Raw genomic sequence first — 25,595 nt, 5'->3', positions numbered from 1 at the left:
TGATCATGGCTGATCATCCAACTCAATAGCCTGCTCCCGCTTTCTCCTCATATCCTTTGATCCCTTTTGGCCCAAGAGCTATATCTAACTCCTTCTTGAAAACATATAATGTTTTGGCCTCAACTACTTTCTGTGGTAGTAAATTCCACAGGCTCTCCACTCTCTGGGTGAAGAAATTTCTCCTCATCTCAGTCCTAAATGGTCTGCCCCATTTCCCAGACTGTGACCCCTGGTTCTGGACTCCCCCACCATCGGGAACATTCTTCCTGCATCTACCCTGTCTAGTACTGTTAGAATTTTATAGGTTTTTATGAGATCCCCCCTCATTCTTCTGAACTCCAGCGAATATAATCCTAACCGACTCAATCTCTCCTCATATGTCAGTCCTACCATCCCAGAAATCAGTCTGGTAAACCTTTGCCACTCTATAGCAAGAACATCCTTCCTCAGATAAGGTGATCAAAACTGCACACAATATTCCAGGTGTGGTCTCAGCAAGGCCCTGTATAATTGCAGCAAGACATCCCTGCTCCTATAATTGAATCCTCTGGCTATGAAGGCCAACATACCATTTGCCCTCTTTACCGCCTGCTGCACCTGCATGTTTACCTTCAGCGACTGGTGTATGAGGACACCCAGGTCTCATTGCACATTCCCCTCTCTCTCATGTAGTTTGATATAAAACCTCTCAAGAACTGGTGGTTTTATGCCTGAATTCAGAGCTGCATCTCAAATACACCAAATGAAAATATAGGTTATGACAGTTGTTTAATGTTTTCCTCTAGGATTTTTAAATAACTCAGCTTTCCCAACTGCTGTGTCATAATACTGCCCACTGCATCTTCATGGACGGCAGACAGCATGTGATGCCATGCCTGCAAGGAGGTAGGGCATGTGCAGAAGAACTGCCCCACCACCATGGTCACCAGCACACCCAGGCGGCCATGGCTGGCACTGTCGCAACCCCACCCCACCCCACCACTGCTCCCCTGCAAAAGTGAGTGATGCTGGCGGTGGAAGTCATCCCGTCCACCAGGGAGGTGGGGGAGGAGCGGCCCGCAAGATTAAGGCACGGCGGAAGGCTAAGAATTCCGAGGCAGCACCCCCCCACCAGCCCAGTCCCTATTCCAGACCCTAACTCGACCTGAGACCTCTTCTTCCACCGGCTCGGGGAGTATTGACAATTCTGGGCTCGGCAGTGATCTTGCGCGTGATCACGGGTCCATAAGTGCTTCAGTATTGAGTGCAGGGCCCCTTCAGCGTACCCACGCATGAACCCGGGTCCAGCAATGGAGGTGCAGGCATTCCTGAGCCAGTGGTGGTGCTACACCAGGTCAGAATGCCCAGTTCCCAGAGGAGAGGGCGCCAGGGGGAGGAAAGTGAGGAGAGGGGTGCCTCTAACATGGTGGTATCCCCAGCCCAAAACCTCACCCAGAAGAGGCACCACCCCTCGGACCATGACACAGGTAGGACTAAGAAATAGGTTCTGCTTAGGGATTATGAGCAACAAGGCACTAAATTAAAAAGCAGAACCTCTGCATTACTACCTGAGCCATGAGCAATTGGCATAGGGTAAATAAGATCAGAGTTGAACGCATGGCTCAAAGATATGTGTGGGAAAAAAAAAATTTGATTCAAGGGGCGCTGGCACTACTACTGGGGAAAGTGGAAGCTGTATCATTGAGATGGCCTGCAGATGAAGTGTGCTGGGACCAGAGTACTGATGAATCGTACAGGCTATAGAGAGGGTTTTAAGCAAAATAGTTGAGGAGAAGGTTCATGTGAGAGAAAATTTGGAAAGTTAAAGTGAAAGGACAAGGCAATATTGCAGAGTAATGATAACCAGAGTGTGATGGGGAGGGACAGAGCATACTATCTAAGAGTGCACCAACAAATAAAGTCAGAGTAGGCAAAAACAGTAAAAAGACAGAATTAAAGACTCTTTATCTTAATGTTTGCAGCATTCATAACTATGTGGATGAATTGACAGCACAAATAGAAAAAAATGAATATGATTATTTATTTATTTTATTCTTTCACGGGATGTGAGCATCCCTGGCAAGGCCGCTATTTATTGCCCATCCTGAATTGCCCTTGAACTGAGTGGATTGCCACACCATTTCAGAGGGCAGTTAAGAATCAACCACATTGCTGTGGGTCTGGAGTCACACATAGGTCAAACCAGGTAGGGACGATTTCCTTGCCTAAAGGACATTAGTGAACCAGACGGATATTTACGACATTTGATAATGGTTTCATGGTCACCATCACTGAGACTAGCTTTTCAATATCAGATTATAAATTGAACTTAAATTCCACCAGCTACCATGGTAGGATTTGAAACCTTGTCCCCAGAACATTAGCCTGGGTCGCTGGATTACAAGTCCAGTGACATTACCACTATGCCACCATCTTCCTGATATTGATAAAATAGTCATAATAGAGATGTGGTTGTAAGGTGACCAAGGCTGGGACCTGAATATTCAAGGGTATTAGGCATTTCGAAAGGACAGGAGGAAAGGAAAAGGACATGGGGTAGCTCTGTTAATAAAGGATGAGATCAGTACAATAGTGTGAAATGATCTGGGTTCAGAAGATCAAAATGTAGAATCAGTTTGGGCGGAGATAAGAAATAGCAAAGGAAAAAAGTCACTGGTGGGAGTAGTTTATAGGCCCCCTAAGAGTAGCTACACAGTGGGACAGAATATACATCAAGAAATAATGGGGGCTTGCAAGGAAGGTACTGCAATAATCATGGGTGGCTTTAATCATCACATCAATTGGGCAAATCAAATTGGGAAAGGTAGCCAGAAGAATGAATTCATAGACTGTATTTGGGATAGTTTCCTAGAACAGTACATTCTGGAACCTACCAGGGAACAGGCTATTTTGGACCTGGTAATGTGTAATGAGACAGGATTAATTAATGACCTCATAGTTAAGCACCCTCTAATTAAGAGTGATCATAACATGATGGAATTTCACATTCAGTTTGCGGGTCAGAAATATGACGCCATAACAAGTGGCAATAAATGCAATTACAAGGATATGAAAACAGAATTGGCTTAAGTGAATTGGGATCACTTTAAGTAGATGGTATAGAAGCAGTAGCAGACATTTAAGGAGATACTTCATAACTCTCAAAGATATATTTCATTGACAAAAGATGCAACAACAATGGCTAACTAAGAAAGTTAAGGGTGGTTATCAAATTGAAAGAAAAAGCTTACAACATTGAGAAGATTAGTGATAGGCCAGAAGGTTGGGAACATTTTAGAAAAAAAGGAAAGGATTACAAAAAAAAATAAAGGGGGAGAAATTGGAGAATGAGAGAAAATTAGCAAGAAATATAAAAACAGACAGTAAAAACTTCTATGAGTATATAAAAAGGAATGGATTAGCTAGAATGAGCATTAGTCCCTTGGGTGGTGAGACTGGGGAATTAATAATGGGAAACAAAGAAATGGCAGAGACTTTGAACAAGTATATTGTATCCGTCTTCACATTAGAAAATATAACCAGTATCCCAAGATTAGTAGAAAATTGAAAGGTAAAAGGGAGGGAGGAACTTAAAACAATCGCTATCACTAGAGAAAAAATAATGGGAAACTAATGGAGCTTAAGGCTGACAAATCCATGGACTTGATGGCTTGCATCCTTGTATCGTAAAGGAAATGGCTGCAGAGGTAGTGGATACATTTGTTGCAATCTTCCAAATTCCCCAGATTCTGGAAAGGTCCTAGAGGATTGAAAAACCGCAAATGTAATAGCCCTGTTCAAGAAAGGAGGGAGACAGAAAGTAGGAAACTATAGACCAATTAGCCCAATGTCTGTCACTGGGAAAATGCTAGAATCCATTATTAAAGAGAAAGTAGTAGGACATTTAGTAAATCATAATACTATCAGGCAGACTGCACATGGTTTTGTGAAAGGGAATTGTGCTTGACAAATTTATCAGCGTTCTTGGAGGGTGTAACAAAAAGTGTGGATAAAGGGGAACCATTAAATACAGTGTATTTCAATTTCCAAAAGGCATTCAATAGGTACCATATAAAAGGTTACTACACAAGATAAGAGATTATGCTGTTGGGGGTGATATATTAGTGTGGACAGGGGTGATATATTAGTGTGGACAGAGAACTGGCTAACTCTTTGAAACAGAGAGTTGGGATAAATGAGTTATTTTCAGGATGGCAAACTGCAACCAGTGGAGTGCCACAGGGATCAATGCTGGGGCCTGAACAGTTTTGCAATCTATATTAATGACTTGGATGAAGGGACAAACTGTATTCTAGCCAAATTTGCTTATGATGCAAAAATAGGTAGAAAAGTGAGGAAGATACAAAGTCTGCAAAGTGATAAGACAGGTTAAATGAGTGGGGAAAAATGGCAGATGTAGCATAATGTGGAACATGTGAGGTTGTCTACTTTGACAAGAAGAATAGAAAAGTAGAACATTATTTAAATGGAGACTGACTACAGAATTATAAAGTATATAATGATCTGAGTGTCCTTGTACACAAATCATAAAAAGCTTGCAGGTAACACAAGTTGTCATGAAAACATGCTTTAAGTCAAATAATGATTTTTAATTTACGAAGTGGAAACTTATAAAAGTTTGAGCTTATAAAACTTGAACTTATAAAACAGAGACTTTTTAAAATAGAGACTAAAGGTGACTTGCAACCAAAGATGGCTATCCAATTTGCATCACTGTACCATCTACATTCTAATTCATTGTGATGGAGACATCATGTCTGCAAAAACAAAACAAGAACAATGACCAGGGGAACATGAGTGAACCACATACCCTGCCCCCATTAGCAAAGCATCAAGGTAATCACCTGAGGTATTCAACTGGTGCAGACAAACCATTCAAACCTAATTGCTTGGGCAATGGGGCCTTGGCTGAGAAGGGGGATTCCCAGACATGAACTGATTAAGTTATGAGGGAGAATACACTAGTAACGAACATGCTTGAATCACTGGGTAATGGTCATGTGGCAGGCCCATCCTTTGTATGTTTAAGCCTCTGCTTTCTCTGCAGCAAGGGGACAAGTAGCTGAGATGCTGATGAGAGAAGACATGAGTGGGGTCCCTCCTTCCTTCCTCCCTCCCTCTCCAACCCAACTTCCAAGCTTCTGAACCCTGTTTGCTGACTGTGACCACCCAGTGACACCCTTGCTGCAGACAGAGACTTTTTGAAGGAAATCAACCTCACACAATTATCTTCAGAAGAACAGCCAAAATAGCCACCCACATCTTTAAATCACATAAATGAGGGAAATAGCAGCATTGCTGACTTCATCCTGAAGCTAACCAAGTCACCTACCTCCACAGACTATACCCCTTATATTTTTGTGAATTCTAACTTACTCAATCTATCCTCCTACTCTGTAATCTATTCGTGTGTGTCTGTGAACTTTGAGTGTGCGCGTGCGTGCTAAAGTCAAGGGTGTTTTATTATTTTCCTTAAGCTGGGTTAAGTACAATAAAGTTAACCTCTTTCTTTGTTAAGCTCAAGAAAATCTGTCCGATTGTTTCTTTTACGATATCAGCACATAAACAGTTAATCACTTGCTGAATTGGCAGGTATATCTTTTTCACAAAAGACCCTCTTACAGTCAGGCAAGGAGTGGGAAAAGAGGGGAGTCATTTGACCCCTCCTCACCTAATCGTAACAAAGTAATTAGGAAGGAAAACAGGATGTTGGCCTTCGTTGCAAGGGGGATGGAGTACAAAAGTAGGGAAGTCTTGCTAAAACTGTACCGGGCATTGTCGAGACCACTCCTGGAGTATTGTGTACTTTTTGGTCACCTTACTTGAGGTGGTATTTACTTGCATTAGAAGCAGTTTGGAGAAAGTTCACTAGGCTGATTACTTAGATGAGGGGCTTGTCTAATGACGAAATGCTGAGCAGGTTGGGCTGATACTCATTCGAGTTTAGAAAAATGAGAGGTGGACTTATTGAAATTTGTAAGATTCTGAGGGGGCTTCACAGGATGGATGCTGAGAGGATGTTTCCCCTTGGGGGTGGGGAGAATCTAGAGCTAAGGAGCACAGTTTTAAAATAAGGGGTGTCCTATTTAAGATTGAGATGGGGAGGAATTTTTTCTCTCAGAGGTTCTTGAATCCCTGGAAGTCTCAACCCCAGAGAGCAGTAGAGGTTGGGTAATTGAATATATTCAAGGTTGAGTTAGACAGATTTTTAACTGACAAGGCAGTCAAGGGTAATGGGGGGGGGGGGGGGGAGAACAGGCGGGAAAGCAGACATAAGGCCACAATCAGATCAGCCATGATCTTATTGAATGGTGGAGCAGATCTGGGGGCAAATGGCCTATTCCTGCTCCTATTTCTTTTGTTCATATCATTCATGTGCAGGCCTTAACAAAGTGGGCAGGATTTGTTGTAGTAATGATGTTTAAGCTGTTACTGTTTGCTGTCAATACTCCTTTGAAACTAACAGCAATTTCTGGGGTCCAGACAGTTAAATGTAGAAATCCACAAGTCTCTGAGAGTGATTCTCTGCTTCTCCAGAGGTTTCACTGTTAAAGACTCCAAACTGAAGTTAATTCAAAATCAATGAATTGATGAAAACTTTCATTCTTACTCTCTTAGTTTTGCTGTAAAAACCTTTGAAAAGGTTACCTTTTGTTGAATGAAGGATAATTGGATTTTTAACAGTGTACTAAGTTCACAATTCCTGCTAAGCTACCTCGATGGCCCTGAAAGAGTAATTTTATCTTTGTTGAATGTCAAATTTGTCTACTATAAGAAATTCTGCATTTTAAAAAAAGTTTGCATATGTTATCTTAGCCTCCACTCTTAATCCCATGGCCAGGATTTTATAGCCCCACTACAGTGTCTCTCCCCTTGGCGGATGTGGCAAGCCATTTAAATCTCCATTCAGTTCGGCGGGACCGTAATATCCCACTGGACAGGAGGGGCCGTAAAATCCTGGCCCTTGTGTTTGTCCCAATAATTTATTTCACTATCTGTAAAGTTTAAATATTAGAAGTAAACTGATTCAGTTTTTACTTCTTCATTTGCTGTGAGAATACTTCAATTTGATTGGCTGCTTACCATGTTTAACTACATTACTGTTGCCGGACTTCTGGAATCCCATTGACTTGGTGCCAATGGGCAATAAATACTGGCCTTACAGTTCAGGATTGCTGAGGAAGACAGTAATACTGTTACCAATTCTGGGTTACCAAGTAATGAATCATGTATCTCCACTGTTCAGTTACTCATAGCACACCATCCTGAGGCATTGGTGGAAGTTGGATTTTTATTGGCTAGCAAGTTACCCCTCCAACATGGTGATTCAAATAATTTGTGAGGGATATGGTCTCTTATTAAATATTAAGCTTACAGAAAAACCCAAAGATTGGGTACAAAGCTAATATTGCCCTACATAGTCAAGGCTACTGATATTCAATAACTATAAATAAGCAATTCAGTTGAACCAAAAGTAATATGTGCACAGCATACCTGCAGTTTACATACCCTTAAGTCATAATCTGACAGGAATTTGGTTTAATAGTTTAATCAATGAGCATCATTCATACGCAAACATGCAAAGTGTTCATGTTACATTAAATAACATAGTTTTGCAAATCATGTCTAATTTTTTGTGGTTGTGTTTTAATTGAATTACTATATTTTGCAAATACATAAACATTTCAAACATCCTCTCTCAGAGGGAGATATGAATTTTACAATTTACTGTGAATTTTTTTGCACTTTGTTGTGCAAAACATGACCAAAGGTACATATTGAAAGATCGAAACCTGGGGCAGAATTTTGATGGGTGGGCGTGTGCAGACGCGCCTTCAATTGGCACCCCCGATTGGAGGTGCAGCACCATTTTGCGTGGGTGGACCAATTAAGGCCCACCAAGAGTGATGTCCGCAGGGAAGTGCTATGCGCTCCCTGTGCAGGCGGGGGGAATCCCTAGAATTAAGAGTGCGATCTTTCGTGCATGCGCACGAAAGAGCGCACTCATCTCCCTGAGGCTAAGTGCTGCCTCAGGGAGATTGCCTCTAGTGTCAACAATATTAAAACTAGAAAAAAAAAATGCCCTTACATGTCCCCTCATGTGACAATGTCACGAGTTGGGACATGTTCATAATTTCCATAACAACTTTATTAAAATTTAAAAACCCTACATGAAACCACATCCCGCCGGTGGATGCGGTTTCCTGTTTTTTCTAGTTGCTGCCAGGGCTCCTGGCCTGCCCATCCAACCATAAGGTTGGACAGGCAGGTCCACTAATTACTTTAATTGATCTGTCAACAGCCTCAATTAGCCATTGACAAGTCAGCGGGCGCGCAGCTGATTTGCTGCGCCCCCGCCTTCCTGAAAATTTAAATGGGGCGGGGTGACATCGGGAGTTCTGCCCAACGTCATCCCGTGTCATTTTATGCACTGGCGAGCGGGCCATGCCCCCACTCCCCGACGGTAAAAACCTGCCCCTGAAATAGCAGCATCCTTACTTTTGCACTTGGCTTCATAGCTTAGAAAGTTCACAGCTCAAAACTCAATTGCCCCAATCAAATCAATCTTCTTAGCCACAAAATTAATTTCTCACATAATCAAATGGCAAAGCGATAATCAGAGGTGAGTATTCAGAGAACCACAGTGTAGTACCTCCAGGCCATCAATACATGAAAATGCTAGTAACTTTCAAATATCACCAAATTGGCTGATTACTTGCTGTCATTATGTTAATTTTTTTTATCATGACACTAGACTACTTTCACCCAGGGTTCAAAATGCATGGGGACAGCCAGAAAATTGGTCCTCGAAAACCCCCAGAAAGCCTGTGTAAAAATCAATGACGGGGCAAAAATTATAGAAAAATTGCCCCTGCACGTGGGACAGACAGAATGTGTGAAGAGCTGCTCCTCTAATCACAGATTCTGAGTCTCCCATGTGTACTGCTCCAGCTCCTCCAATCACAGGTTCCCTCTCTCCCCCTCTTGCAGCTCCTCAAGAGACAGCAACAGCAACTATGATTGGAGGAACAGCAAGGGTGGGAGAGAGGGAGCTAGAGCAGTTATTCTAGCTGGTCTCACTGCCACCATCATCAATCGCTTCAAGAGGTTGTTTTGAAGTGAGGTAAGAAATGGCTTCTGCTGTTATGTTTAGATAACCTAGATAAATTAGAGTAAGATTTGTGGGATTGGGGGCAAGTGGAATGAATCTCCCCTGCAGTACAGTGCGTGACAGGTGACCTTGGATTGGAGGCTTTGGAGTGTTGATTAATGGCTGTGCGTGTTTTACAGATGCACTTGCTCAGGGCTGCAGTGGCTTCTCCTCTACGCCAGCCCCTCAGCAATATTCCAGACTTGATTCAATGAGGGAATGTGAACACAGCCAAAGATTCACTTTGTAAGCAGGTCCAAGGGGCCACTTTGTGACACGACAGAGATCGGTAATTGGCTGATTGTCAACTAATTACGTTAGTCTTCATGCCCATTTTCTTAAAGCTGATATTACCCGGTACAGACCCTGCTCAGGAGATTTCACATTATTAAATAATGAAAAAAACAGATTGCTTTTTTTTTGTGCGGTAATAAAAATCCATCATGCAGTTTACACATTCACACGTAACATTTAACTTGGGCTCGGCCAGCAGCTTCATCTGGCAGGAAGTCTCCATCGATGGCCTGATGCTCAGCCCGAAACCAAGACGAGGAAGAGCAGGATAGCAACAAGCAGCAGGAGGCCTCACTCAGCGATAATCATCCAAGGTTAGTGTATAGTCTATGGACTTGGCATCACACCAGCACTGAAATTCATACATGACATTGTTCAATTGTGTGATAGGCACAACATCTTTATGGACTGATGGCAGCATCCCGTTAGTGGAACATACAACTTATGTAGCATGGTAGCAGCATAAAACAGCTTGCTTAGCCTGTTGTTCAAATTTTTGAGATAATTTGCTTTTTCAGGGTAATTTGTGGTAGATCAGGCACTCTTCAGGTTTGAAAGTGGCGGCCTTTGGCCCATTTGTGAGTGTGCACAATGCACAGCATCTAATCAGGATAGCCATTGTTCTGCAGAATAGCTTTGATGATCTCCATTTCTGCATTAAGCTTGCAAAGTGAGCAAATGGCTAGGGCCCTATTTGCAAGATTGCCGGTTTCGATGCCAAATATGTAGGCCTTAGGTCCCAACATTTGGCAGATCGAATCAAACAACATGTTCCTTTGGGTGTTTGTAATAGGCAGATTACAGACCGTACTCAAGCAGCCCGTGCTTGCAAAGTAAAACATCTGGTGTTAGATGTGATTCTGTGATCGGGCAGCGCTTGCTAACCAATGCTGAGTGCGTTAATAGCTACAATAGCAACCAATTTCAGATAATCAGTTAAGCTTGTAATGTGGCTCATTTACTCTTGCTAGAAGCAACATACATTCAAATGCAGGGATCCATTCTCTGAAAACAAAAGGAATATGTTCAAGCCTTGTGCCTATTTTGAATTACCTAGTAGCTTGGGTGCCTCTTGTTCCCCATTGATTTCTCCATGGCAATGCCTCAGCAAATCAGAGGTGACTTGCCAACTAATCAGCATCGTTTTCTCCTGCCGTATAAATTGCTGTGGTCATTTGAAATTTGGCATTCTTGTGTTTTGATGTTCAGGAACACTTCAAAGCTTGCGGGTGATACAAAACTTGGAAGCACTATAAACTAAGAGGAGGACAGTATAGAACTTCAAAAGGAAATAGACAAGTTGGTGGAGTGGGCAGATAGGTGGCAGATGAAATTCATTGCGGAGAAGTGTGAGGTGATGAATTTTGGTAGGAAGAACATGGAGACACAATATAAAATAAGGGGTACAATTCTTAAGGGGGTGCAGGAGGACAGAGACCTGAGTGTTTTTGTGCTTACATCATTGAAGGTGGCAGGATAGGTGGAGAGAACAGTTAATAGTGGTTACAGTGTCCTGGGCTTTATTAGTAGGAGCATAGCGTATAAGAGCAGGGAGATTATGCTGACATTAATTAGACCTCAGCTGGAGTACTGTGTGTTGTTCTGGGTGTCACACTATAGGAAGGATATGAACACATTAGAGAGAGTGCAGAAGAGGTTTACAAGAATGGCTCCAGGGATGAGAAACTTCAGCTATGAAGATAGATTAGAGAGATTAGGACTGTTCTTCTTGGAGAGGAGAGGCCTAAGAGGAGATTTAATAGAGCTGTTCAAAATCATGAGGGGGATGGATAGAGTAGATACGGAGAAACTACTCTTGCTCATAAAAGGATCGAGAACAAGAGTGCACAGATTTAAAGTGATTTGCAACGGAACCAAATGTGATCTGAGAAAAAGCTTTTTCACACAACGAATGGTTTGAGTCTGGAATTCACTGCCTGGAAGTGTGGTGGAGACAGGTTTAATTGAGGCATTTAAGAGAGCTTTAGATGATTTTTTGAATAGAAACAATGTGCAAGGATACAGGGAAAAGGCAGGAGAATGGCACTAAGTCATAATGCTCATTTGGAGAGATGTTGCAGGCATGATGGGCCAAAATACCTCCTCTTGCACTGTAACATACTGAGATTCTGTGTGTGTTCTGATTGGTGAAAGACAAAAAGTTTGGCAACATCTCTCTTTTCAGCAATATTCAAGTTCTGCACTGAGCAATTGATTGTAAAATTTTCCTACAAAGGGAGTTGATGTTAATAAATCATTAATAATTATACTTTGCAGCAAGGTGTGAAGAGTTGGATAAATACTCAAAGGGAATCTATTTTGCAGGTACATGGGGAAAGGGTAGCCAGGAGTGGGGTCTAATTCGATAGTTTTCTCTCAAAGGGCTGGCACAGGCTCGATGGATCAAATGGCTTCCTTCTATGCTGTGACATTCTATGATTTTGGACAGGCAACATACTTGTTTTTTATACTTGTGTACAGACTTTCAATGTCCATTATGAAAAGTATGGCATTGGATGGTATGGTTATTGAGTTAACCACCTCAATTGTTAATAGTATGTTAATTATATTGTTAAGATACACAGGTCAAGGGCATTGTTTAATAAAGTACTTTGTTTACATATAAATAGGTGACAGCTGGGACACTGGGAGGAGAGGAGAGATATAAGACTAAACAAAGTCAATGATCTTTCTTAGTGAAGAAAAGTTTTGTGTCTTGGTTTTGACTTCACCAACTGGTTTGGGTTCTATTAACATCTATAAAGTGATATGTGTTTTTAATCTAACTAGGGTGCTTCTGTGCTAAGACGTTCCAAACTGTCTCATTAAAGCACAGACGAACATGCGAGGAGGTGCTTTAGCTTGGAAAAAAAAAATCACTGAAATTTGAAATATATGTGAATTAAACCATTCGGTACCTGATGGTTAGCTTGGTGCTACAGAATTAATCTGTGTGTATTCTGTGTGCTGCACAGTTGGAGCTGGAGAGTGCTAATTGCTACAATTAATTTTTAAAAGAGACTGCAGATATGAGACCCATTCCCAATAAGTTACCCCCATGCCAAGTAGTTAGAATTTTTATTTTGGAAATGGACTATGAGACTTTATATTACATTATATTACATTAACAAAAACATTTTATTTATAGATTCCAAGTTAAAATAATTAATTTTATTTCATATATATATGTGTTCCTCTGCCTCTGCCTAGAGTTGCTCGCCAGCCTCAGCAGTCAACTCTCCAGTGGGTATCCTTTGAGAGCAAGTATCCATCCATGGAGGGGCCTGTAGGGCCAGGATGGAGGTGGTGAATAGCTGTGGTACTTGGGAGTGCTGGAGAACCTAAGTATCTTGGTTGCTCCCAGGGTAAAGAGTACAACCTGGAAGATACGTTGGCGGTGCTCACAGACCAGCTGCACATTAACGGGATTAATTCCCTTTGGTTAAAAAAGGCTGTTGGTTGGCTGGTGGGAGACTTGATGGCAATATGGAGACCTTGCACCTGGGGAAATCCTGTGATGGCATGGAAACCTCTGGCTTTCTTGGCCTGACTGCATCAGTTCGGTAACTTATGCACTGGTTGGCCCTCCTGAACAGGACATCCGTCATCACCTTGAGGCAGTGATGTGTGGTCGATTGGAAGATACTACACAAGTCTCCAGTGGGATCCTAGAGACATAGAATGCAGGGCCACTGTGACCTTGACAGCCACTGGCATTAGATGCCTGCCAATACAACCTCTACCACTATCATGGCACACAGATTGGTCACAGCTTCTTGGGAGAGGCACAGTCTTCTGTAACACTGACACGCCAACATCTGGAGATTCCTCATCCTTTGTATATCCTGGTCACAGGGTACCTACTTTTCTGCACTGATGCTTGATCGCGGTCCCCTCTGTGCCCTTTTGCTGTTTTTCAATCACAATGTTCCCCTGCAGTAGGCCAGGAGGTTGCTGCCTTCCTGATCCGTGTGGATGCACCTCACCCCGCCCTTCAGGTTTATCTCCTAGCTGGAGGATCCTCCTCCAGGATGTATCGTGTCAATGGCACTTGGGCACCACTGGTCTGACCAGGACAGACACCCTGCTGTAGCTGCTGAAACACTGTCCAAATCACGCCCCGTTCTAGTGATTCCCCTGCCAGAAGCACAATCTCATCAAGGGGATCTTGACCTTAAAATGATAGCTTCCCAACTCCTTTCAAACAAAGAAAGAAAAACAACCCCACTCCACGGTGCCAAGTGAAGCAATAACAACAGCTGCCATCCGTTGCCCCACCTTTAAAAGCTGCCGAGGCTCTGCCCCCTATCTCCCATGTGATCACCATAAAATCTAAAGGGGCCCATAAAATCACATTCCATTGACTCATTACGAGTTTAAGTGCTTTTCAATCGCTGATTTTGCGAACACGAGCGGCTTTCCATGTAGCTTGCTGTCCGTCGCTCGTAAAATTAGGTCCTGGCATGTAAACGTAGGGGATCTGACTCAATGCCATCCCATGTAATTTTACTCCCTCTGCCTCTGTCATCTGTTTCGTAGGTGTAAAATGCTGGTCTTTAATTATTGGATTTAAATTGCAGTGACAATTTTAATGGACAATAATGTGCAAATCCAAAAAGTTCTTAAAAATAATGTGGAGGCTGAGAGTAAGACGCTGTTTCTGCGAAGCAAAGGGTCAGATTCTAGATATTCACAATTCATGGCATACTGCTTAATCCCTTGAACTTGGCTGTCTTGCACATTAATAACTTCAAGATCTGGTGCATTATTGTAAAAATATTGTTTTCTCTTCATTCAAAATTTTTCAGCAAAAACATACTTGAAGGCTGGAAATGTGGTCCATTATATATCCGAGAGTAATCTCAGGATCATCAGTGCTAATGTTGGAAGCACAAATTCTTGTCCAATTAGAAAGCCTATTTCCTCCTCCTACCACATATTTCAAATACATTTAAGAGTTCATCTAAACTGGAACCTGCTGCAGGGTTTCATATCAGGCTTTTTATTATTCTGTGTTCCTCTAATTATGGTTCTGGCAAAGTAAATTGATCATTTATTAATAAAATAAACAGAACCACCATCCATAAAAAACAATATTTTGCTATAATTGCAAGATGTGCAAACAATTGTTGCTGAGAATCTAATGAGAATCTCAAGCCTGATTGTGCTGTTAACTAAGGCACTATATCAGCTTGCATTGCAATCTGATGTTTATAGCAGATAGTATCAGTAGGATATATTGTCTGTACCCACGAACTCAGAATTGCAAATGCAGTACCTCTGTTAGGACTATCCATAACAAATTTAATTACCTTCATAAGTCCCACTTTCTAATAGTGAACCACTTTTCTCAAGTTCCATAAATTCTTCCACGGTCACAAAATTGTAGTCAACTCCAGGGACCTCTCCCTCTTTAGGTGGCCTTGTAGTGCCTAAAAGAGTAACAACAATGGGTAATTGATTTACTGGAGATATTACTCCTAGATGCATTGATTCAAAGTTCTAAATAAGCAAGTACTGTAATGTGTTATAAAAGCTAGGGAAGAAACAGGTTAACTATGAATAAAACATTAATTTATGGATTGTTCATTCTTTTCACAGAGATGACTCACAAAATTGAAACAAATTAATTCCTTTTCGCCTACAACTTCACCTGCTACACATTCTTGACATGTCTTCTTAACAGGTTGGCATACTTTATGGCACATTTTCTATTATTGAAAACTATACTATCACAATGTTCTTTTAAATACAGATTCCAATGGTTCATATTATGCAAGATTTCAGATACGGTGTCACTTTTTAAAAACTGTCTCTCGCATTCCCTTGGTCTGGATTTTATGGAACTACAGGGCTATAATTTCTATACATATATATGAATACATATATATATATGTATATTTATTTGCATCTTAATGCAATTCTATATTAAGATGCCTATCGAAGAGTGTACAAAGAGCATTAGAAATAAGGGTTGGAATTTTCCCAGATTTGCACTAAGTGTGGTAGCGGGCGGGTAAAATGATGTTTTATCCTCTGGCAATGATGGTGGGTTTTCACGCCATATTATCCCAAACCCGCCTCATTATTTATGTATTCCCAGGAAATTCCATGGTGGGTGGACTCTCATTCACACCCCTCCCGCCAGTCACCCTGCCGTTGCATCACACCGGCCGCCATGTTTAAAAGGCAGCCGCCAACACACTGCTCATCGCTACCAGCTCACCACCCAGCTCACCATCGCTGCCCGGGATTCATGACCAGAGAAGGAAAAAAGACCACAGCCTCCCGTTTTAATTACGGGTCCCTTGAGCGATTGCTGGACGCTGTGGAGGCCTGTTGGGATGTTCTGTACCCCTGCTCTGGCTGCAGGATGGGCAGCGACATGACCAATCCGGTTTGGGAGGTGGTGGCAGTGGTGGTCAGCACCAATGCCCTTCAGAAGAGGACAGTCACCTAGTGCCGCAAGAGGATGAATGATCGCCTCCATTCTGCCAGGGTAAGTCACTCTTTTCATCACTCTCAACTCACACACTCACAAACACAGCACACATCCACTGGGATCTCGCTCACTGCCAGTTCAAGGGACATCACCATTCACTCTCTCACACACACCGTCATTGTCCTCAAACCATCCATGGGATCACTCAGCTCCTGCATAGGCCAGGCACATCTATCATCTGTCCCAGCAGGCGTCTTGCTTACACTTTCTCCATCTCTATCCATGCAGGACAAGCTGGCACACAACAAAAGAGAGAGGTCGCAGCCTGGTGGCGGAATGCCCGAAATCAAGGTCCTCACAGACTTTGAAAACAGAGCCATCCAACTGGCCGGCCACAATCTGGACCAGTCCTGTGCTGACGGTGAGGTTGGAGCTGCTCTACCAAGTGAGGATCCAGCAGTGCAACATCCATCAGACAACCATGCCGTGAATGATGTGTCCTCTTTTACAGGCCACTGCCACGCAATAGTTCTCTCTCCTTGCTTTCGTAGGCACATCTGCCAAACAGCTGACAGAGTCCATGACCCAGGGCCTCCAGTCAAGCCCTGGAGAAACCTCCGAAGGGGAATCTGAAGGCACCCTCCTCGAAGTTCCGTCACAATGCTCACCCACACCCTCCACCAGCTCAGAGACACACACCTCAGTGTGACCTAGCTCTACAATAGGCATGGCATCACATACTGGTGAGTATAGTGCACACTCTGATCCATAGCTGGTGGCGGCAGGGACTTCCCAAGTCCCTGGCATTTGGATGGCTGCTGGAGGCCAGGATCCTGTTGAGTCCGAATCAGATGACAAGCCGCTGGACTTGGTCATGTCACAATTGCTGGAGCTGCAAAGGCAAGCTAGGGAACATCAGAAAGGGATGTTCACTGCACTCCTCAATTGCAAGGCATGATGGAGGACTCCATCAGTTTTCAGGCCGAGGTGATAGAGCTGGCATTGCAACGCACCGTGGTCAACACTGGCAGGATGGCAGCCGCCATGGAGACCTTGATCCAGGGCGCCACTCCTGCACTGCTGCACAGGCTTAACTTCATCGCTGATGCCATAGTTGGCCTCCAACAGTGTCTAAACGAGAGGGCTGCCAGACAGCTCAATCTCACTCCAGCTATCCCTTCCCCTCATGGAGGCAGCCAGGGGCCCTTGGCCACCCACAGGGAGGAGGATCAGCATATGCACACCCCAGGGTCATCCACTCAGGTGATTCCAGGAGTTGCTGGCCCATCCGAATCCCCGCTTCCTGTGATCTCTGTGCTCCAGCTTCACTGGCCGAGGAGGCTATCACTGTTACACAGCAGGACCCCGAAAGCAGGCAGGGGCCCTCCAAGTCTTGGCCCTCCAGAGGACACCCGCCAAAATCATTACAGACAGGGCATCGCACTCAGCAGGCTGTGTCTACCTCCACTGTGAATGTCCAAGGAGCACCAAGACATAGCGGCAGGGTTAGGGCAGTTCAGGAAAAGTAGTTGCACAGCCTGGGCATGGGTGTTGATCACTTGTACATAGTGTTCACTATTGTCAATAAACTTCCAATAATGAGCTCCTGATAAAACGTCACTCTGCTGCAGTCTGATGCCACCACATGGTCCCCAAGGAGCCAACCCTGCAGCCTCTGTGGAGTCTGGAAGGCTGCAGCAATCTGCGAACGACTGAGGATGTAAGCTTTGTGCACACTCTCTGGAAAGCATGCGCACACCTGCAGTATGTGCTTCTGGTGGTCACATACCAGCTGCACGTTCAGTGAGTGGAAGTCCTTGCGGTTGATGTAGTCCACTGTGTGTAGCAACAGAGACCTGAGCACCACATGGGTGCAGTCGATCGCACCCTGCACCTGTGGGAATCCCGAGATCTGGACGAATCCAATGGCCCTTGCAGCCTGGCTCTCCAGGTCCCGGGCAAAATGCACAAAGTTGTGTGCCCTCGAAGGAATGGCATCTGTGACCTCATGGATGCATTTGTGGGTGGCGGCTTGTGAAATCCCACAGAGGTCACCTGTGGAGCCCTGAAAGGAGCCATTCGCATAGAAATTGAACTCTGCAGTCACTTTCACAGTCACTGGCAGTGGATGCCCTCCATGTCCCCTTGGCGCCAAGTCCTGCCGTAAGTGGCAGATATGAGCGGCCAGGTCCCTGGACATGCGCAGTCATCAGCGACACTGGTTCTCGGTCATCTGCAAGAATGACAGGCTGTGCCTATAGACCCAGGGTGTTGCTAGGCGCCAACCAGCCATGACTTGCTGTCACTCCTGGGCAGCGTGTGCAGGAGCCCCAGCAGCCCCTTCTTCATGAGATTGCTGCTCCTGCCTTTGTGTGGCCAGGAGCCTCAGTCACTCTCTCTTCTGTCTTCTTCACTCTCTGTAGACCATCAGGCATACAGCTAGGTGACCAGGGTCAATGATCCTGATGTTGTCCTCCTGCAGCATGAAAGAAAGATAGAGGGATATGGTTAGCATCGGTGTACTTAGCATCCTTTCCTGGCCCTGTTTGACCGTGCCTTAACGCTTCCCGGGAAGTGCTGGCCACCCCTCGGATGGCACAGATGAGTACGCTGCATGGCTGCCCTGTCAACCTGCGACATGGGGGCCACTGGTCCAAATTGGGGTGCTGAGATTGCTAGGGCTGTGAGCGCCTCCAGCAGTGACTGCTACATGGCCAGCATTAGTAAAGAGATTGTACAACGTGTGCAGTCCAACTGCTGTGTGGTATAGTAACGTGATTGCAGACTGGCGGTGGGAGATAAGGTCTGGAGGGCTTGGTGGCACATTGGTGTCTCCACATTGCATGGACCGCAGGCGAGGAGTCCAGCTCTAATCATATCACAGTGGTTGCGCCTGAACTGTCTCAGTTGCAGAGGGATGGTCAGTTGATACAGGTGTCCCTACTGCATGGCCATTTCCCTCGCCTACCCTGCCCCCCACCTCGATTGCTTGTGCGCGGGATTCAATGGCAGGGCAGCAGTTGCCCCCCGGACACCCCCACCCCAAGTACAGTCACCTCTGGAGCCAGGCAGCAGTTGCCCCTGGACACCACCCCGCACCCCACCATCCCAAAAACAGTCGCCTACCTGGCAGGGCAGCAGTTGCCCCTGGACAAACTTCCCCTATCCCAAAAACAGGTACTTCTGAGGCAGGGTGGCACTTCACTCAGCACCCCTGAAGCCTGCAAAGCAACAAGCAACCCTGCGAGCTGGGGAAAACGATGATATTCACTCACCTCAGTTCCCCAAAAGTGAAGGCCGCCAAATTAACGTCGCCTGTGTGCCGTTGTGAAGCACGTTGACGTGTTTTCCCGCTGATGTGGATGGACAATTCGGCAGGAGTGCAGAGCCTGGCTAGATGGCCTTTTAATGAGATGTTGGATGCATTACAAGGAGCACCCCACCGACCAATGGTGGGAAATGCAGTCGGCAGGCTGAGTGGATGATTGTGACCTGCCTTCCTGCTATCGTTAGCCAGATCGTGCCATATTGTCCGCGCCTGCCACCTATCATGCTTGCTGCCGGCAGGCATGGAAAGTTCCGGCCAAGGTAACAGTTCTGAAGGTGGGCAGAACTACAATGTGGTGAGAATATTGGAAATATGGCTAAGTCCACAAGCTGAAAATTTATTTATTTTGGGGTATAGAATATACAGAATGGACAAAAAAGAGACAATGTAGCTATATAAGTCAGGAACAACTAGAAGATAAAGTTGATCCTGATGCAGAAAGTAAGCTGCTTTGAACAGGAATTGCTAATGTGAATAAAAATCAAACTTAAAACTAAGAATATGCTACCGTCTTCCAGACAGCATCACAGAAACATAGAAAATTTATGGTAAAAAGGGAAGCAATTTGGCCCTCCTGTCCATATCAGCCGAAAAAGAACAATCCTGTCAAATCCCACTTTCCAGCTTTTGGTCTGTAGTCCTGTAGGTTATGGCACAAATGCATATCTGAGTATTTCTTTTATGCAATGAGGGTTTCTACTTTACCATCCCTTTCAGGCAATGAGCTCCAGAATCCCAGGACCCTCTACATGAAAAAGAAAACATTCTTCAACTCCCCTCTTATCCTTCTACCAATAACTTTAAATTTATGTCCCCTGGTTTTTGATCGCTCTGGTAACAAAAATAGGTCCTTCCTATTCACTCCATCTATGCTTCTCCTAATTCTTTACACCAAAATGAAATCTCTTTTCGGTCACCTCTGTTCCAAAGAAAACAACACTATTCAATTGTTCCTCATGGCTGTAATTCTCTATTCCTGGCAACATCTTCATTACCCTACTCTGTACCCATTTTGGGGTGATTACATCCTTACTTTAATGTGGTGCCCAAAGCTGCAGTCTAACTTGCGTTTTACACTGTTCCAGCACATCCTCTCTGCTCTTACATTTAATGCCTCGTCTAACAAAGTATTCCATATGCTTTTGTTACTACCTTTTCTATGTGTCCTGCAATCTTCAGAGATCTGTGGACATGCACCCCAATGATTTTGATATCCTACCATTTAGTGTATTCCCCTGCCTTGTTTGTCCTCCCGAAATGCATTTCTCACACTTCTCAAGATTGAATTTTATTTGCCACTTTTCTGCCCACCTGACCAGTCCATTGATATCTTACTGCAGTCTATAGCTTTCTTTCTCACTACCAACCCACACAACCAATTTTTGTATCAACTGCAAACTTGTCAATCATGCCCCCAAATGCAAGTCCAAATTATTGATATTTACCACGAACAGCAATGAACCTAGTACTGTCTCATGCAGAACACCACTGGTAACAGCTTTCCAGTCATAAAAACACCCATTAACCACAACAACCTTTGAGCCAATTTTGGATCCAACTTGCCACTTTCTCTTGGATCCCATGAACTTTTAATTTTCTGATGAGTCTGCCATTTGGGATCTTGTCAAAAGTCTTTCTAAAATCCACGCAGACTGCAACAAACACTCAACCCTCATCGCCTACCCTTGTTACTTCCTCAAAGAATTCAGTCAAGTTAGTCAGACACGACCGTCTCTTAACAAATCCATGCTGATTGTCCTTGATTAATCTGTGCCTTTTTATAAACCATGGTTTATTCTGTCTCCCAGAGTTTTTAAAAATCATTTTCCCACCACTGAAGTTAGGCTGACTGGCTTATAAATACTCATGCTATACCTTCCTCCCTTTTTAAACAACAGTACAACATTAGCAATCCTCCAGTACCATACCTGCAGCCAGAGAGGATAGGAAAATGATGGTCAGAGCCTCTGCTAATTCTTCCCTTACTTCCCTTAGCAGCCTGGGATACCTTCAATCCAAACCTGGTGATTAATCTAGTTTCAGGGAAGTGAAACACCTTAATATTTTCTCTCTCCCTGTGCTTATCCAATACAATATTTCCTGCTCCTTACCTAGACTGTCTGCTTCACCCCTTGTGAAAACACATGCAAAGTATTCTTTAATAACCATGTCCACATCTTCCGCCTGCATGACAAGTCACATTTTGGTCTTCAATTGGCCATACATTTTCCTTAGTTCTTGCTTTCTATTTAATTATAAAACATCTTTGAATTTTTCTTGATTTTATTTGTCAATATTTTTTCATGCCTTCTCTTTGCTTTCCTAATGCCCTTATAAGTTTCACCCCAGCACTTCCTACATCCCTCTAAGCTTTCTACAGTATTAAGCTCTTGGCATCTGCCATACACTTTTTTATTTCACCTTATCGTACTCTGTATGCTCTTTCACATCTGGTTGTGGGATAAGGGCAGTCTACATTTGTGAGTTTCACTCTTATTCTTTGTGGGAACATTTTGTTCTGGACCCTCTTTAGTTCCTCCTTGAATGCCTCCCACTGAATTACCTTAAAGTAGCTGAATCCAGACCACAAAGCAGCCCGCTTGATTGGCACCCCATCCACAAACATTCACTCCCTCCACCACCAATGCACAGTAGCAGCAGTGTGTACCTTCTTCAAGATGAACTACAGGAATTCGCCAAGGCTCCTTCAACAGCAATTTCTTCCAAACCCACAACCACTACCATCTAGAAGGACAAGGGCACCAGAGATGGGAACACCACCACCTGTAACTTCCTCTCCAAGGCACTCACCATCCTGATTTGGAAATATATCGCCATTTGTTCAGTGTTGCTGGGTCAAAATCCTGGATCTCTCTTCCTAACACCACTTGGACTACAGCTGTTCTCAAAGGCAACTAGGAATGGGCAATAAATGCTGGCCCAGCCAGCGAAGCCCACATCCCATGAATGAATAAAAATAAACAAAATCATATCTTAGCTTAATAAAATTGTCCTTTCTTCTACTTAAGACTTTTACTCTTGGTCTATCTGTACCCTTTACCATAACTAGGCTAAGTCTAACTAAATTATGATCACTACCACTAAAATGTTCTCCAGTTATACACTTTCCACCTGCCCAGTGTTACTGTCTAAAAATGTATCCTGAACTGGCTCTCCTCTTGTTAGGATTGCTACCTACTGGCTAAAAGTTTTCCTGAATGCATGTTAAGAATTCTGCACTCTCTGAATCTTTTAAACTGAATTTATCCCAGTTGATATTAGGGTAGTTGAAATCCCCTACTATTTCTGCCTTTTTCTTTCTGCAATTCTCTGCAATTTTACTGACATAATTGCCTTTCTATCTCCCTCTTACTGGTGGTCTATAGTGCACACTCAGCAGTGCAACTGTCTCCTTATTCCTCAATTCAATCCATGTGGCTTCCTTTGATGCTCCTTCTAACATCTCATCCCTTCACAGCTGTGCTTGCTATTTTTAATCAATATAGCACCCCCTCCCTGCATCCCTTCTTTTTTGACCTCCAATCTATCTAGTGTGGAAACCCCTCTTTAAACTATGTTTCAGTAATAACTATGATATCATGCTTCCAAGTGTCTATATGTGCCCTCAGGTCATCTGCCTTATTCACTAGACTTCTCGCATTGAAGGAAAAACCACTAAACACTGAATAACTCCTTTGATTTCTAGCCTTTGTTTCCTTGACCTTTAGTATTCTCTTTCTAAATGTTCTACCTTCTATTTCCAGTTACATGAAGGAAGTGAGTTTGTTCTATGAAGAGATCAGAAGGGCATGCAAGATCAAGTATGCTATTTTAATGGAGGATTTCAATCAAGCAAATATAAATTGGGAAAATTCAAGTGGTCAAAACTCAGGATTGGTAAATTTAATGCATGATTGCTTCATGATTCAGTGTGTGAGAGAATCCATGAAAGGCAGTGTCCATGTTGATCTGCAATTCACATTAAAGACTGACAGGAGATAAAGTCATAGTGTTGAATGATCAAGTTTAATATAATCTGATGTCATGTTAAATATAAAACAATAAACTTTAAAGGTCTAAATTCATAGAGATGAGAGAAGATTGGAAATAAATGCATTAATGGTGGATGATTGATAATACTTAAGAAAACAAATGGAACACCTTTAAAATAATAATTCTGGCCATGCAAGAGAAGGCATACTTTGAACAAGCTAAGACCAAATAACCGATGAACAAATTAAAAATCAAGTTACAAAGGCAAACAAAAATGACAAATTATTTTAAGATTACAATATCAAGTAGACTGTCAAAGAGATGGAAACATCAAATGTTGCAAATGGGCTTAAAGCTAGGATAAGCACAAGATAGTAAGTATTTTAAATGATTCCTTTAAGAAAGAACTTGTATTTCTATGGCATCTTTCACAACTTCGGGATGTCTCAAAGCACTTTACAACCAATGAAGTACTTTAGAGGTGTAACTCTTTCGAGTACGAACACGTTTCCATCTGTTTCAGATGAAGTTACATTGTTTCATAGTTTGCCATTGTGAGATTTGAACTCTTGATCTTGGGGTTACAAACCCAGTACCATAACCACTAATGTAGGAAACGTGACAGGCAAATTGTGCACAGCAAGGTCCCACAAACAGCAATGTGATATTGACCAGATATTCTGTTTTCAGTGATGTTGATTGAAAGATAAATATTGGCCAGGACACTGGATGGCAGTCCCCCTGCTCTTCTTCGAAATAGTGTCATGGCATATTTTTACCTGAAAGGGTAGGGATGGCCTCAGTTTAATGTCTCAACCAAAAGACGGCACCCCCTACAGTGCAGCATTTCTTCAGTACTGTATTGGAGTTTCAGCCTGGATTTTGTGCCCAAGTCTCTGGAGTTGGTGAATTCACAATCTTCTGACTCAAAGACGAGACTGCTACTTCAAGGGAAGATGTGAACTACATGTCATAGCCACAGCACACAGAAATGCGTCAAAAACTCCACAGTAGTCATCAAGTGGGTCACATGTGTGTGTTCCTTATGCTTTTGAAGGTTAAGTGCCACAATAAGTAAATAAAGTCTAACTTCATTGTCCCTCGGATGAAAGGCAACCCCTCTTTGGATAGCAAGATTATGGTGGCCGCAGCACATCACGACTATGAGGGACACATGTCAAGAAGCAATGCCCCTCTTGATCTGTCAAAGCATCTGAACCTCATTTTCATTAGGCCGATGGTCTGCTTGACAATTGTGCCTTGGTGCTTTTGTGGCTGTCATTACATCTCCTCTCCACTTCTGTTTTGGGTGCCCTCACTGGTGTCGTGAGCCATCTCTTCAATGAGTAATCCTTGTCACCTAGAAGCGATCCATGCAGGGTATCAGGGCCGCTGAATAGGTCTGGCACCTGTGAGTTTCACAGAATGAAGGAGTCATGGCTGCTGCCCAGGTACCTGGCGCATACCTGCATGATCCATCAATGTCCAGACCAGCTGGACATTCAACAAGTGGATGTCCTTCCTGTTAATAAATGTGCAGGGCTGGATGTCCAGCAGGAGCCTTTATGGCCATATATGTACAGTCAATAGCTGTCTGTACCCTGGGGAAACCTGCAATCACTGCAAACCCTCTGGCTCTATCAAGTTCACTCTGCTCATCCAATGTGAAGGAGTTGCACTTCCCTGCCCTTTGAAACATCACATCTGTGAAAACCTTGATGCAATGGGGTGCAGCAGCTGCTGCACTGAATGGACCCTGTTGCGAAGAGGCTGAGCACAACAGTGACCTTTAGAGCTACAGGTATCAGGTAACATCCAACACAGTTGGAGGAGACCTCCACTGGTAGCATGTCACAGAGTGATGTGACTGTGGCTGTTGAGAGCCTGAGCCTCTTCTTGCATTGTGTTTCAGACATCTGTAGGTAGCTCAGTCTCTGCCTTTTTACTCAAGGGACTGCATAAGCCCTTCTATGCCTCTGCTAAGGATGTGTGATGGCTTCATCACCTTCTGGGTCTGGCGCAGCTCCGGCACTTTCATGTACCACCAATGCATCCTTAACCTCCAATCTTGCCTTCTTCCTCTCACTCTCCTCCTTCTCCCATCCTCCTCACTGGAGGTTAAGTCCCACAGAGACCACAATCCCCATTTTTGGGCTAGTTTAAAGCCTAGGACGATGGACAAGGTTTAAATGGACCTCTCAGCAGAAGGAAGAAGCCTCCAATTAAGATAAGTTTTAAATGCAAACTCTGCTTCTTGTATGATGCACTTCCAGCAATCACAGAACTCTGAACTGCTAAGCTGAAACTCAGGCCTCAGCCGAAGCCTTTAAACCCTCCCGAACAAGCTGCAACATTAAAAAAACGGAACCCATCCAGGCGTGAAACAG

At 43.6% G+C, this 25,595-nt stretch overlaps 1 protein-coding gene across 1 annotated transcript in view; it reads right to left on the bottom strand.

Moving 5' to 3' along the window:
- Positions 1 to 25,595, bottom strand: part of magi2a (membrane associated guanylate kinase, WW and PDZ domain containing 2a) — a 961,431-nt gene that overhangs the window by 341,058 nt on the left and 594,778 nt on the right. The window contains exon 3 of the mRNA XM_041202174.1: positions 14,758 to 14,877. Within this exon, the coding sequence (XP_041058108.1) occupies positions 14,758 to 14,877 (120 nt within the window). The remainder of the gene's footprint in view (positions 1 to 14,757; positions 14,878 to 25,595) is intronic.

The sequence above is a fragment of the Carcharodon carcharias genome, chromosome 13, assembly GCF_017639515.1.
Source record: "Carcharodon carcharias isolate sCarCar2 chromosome 13, sCarCar2.pri, whole genome shotgun sequence".
Lineage (NCBI taxonomy): Eukaryota > Metazoa > Chordata > Chondrichthyes > Lamniformes > Lamnidae > Carcharodon > Carcharodon carcharias.
This window is presented reverse-complemented; position numbering and strand designations above follow the sequence as displayed.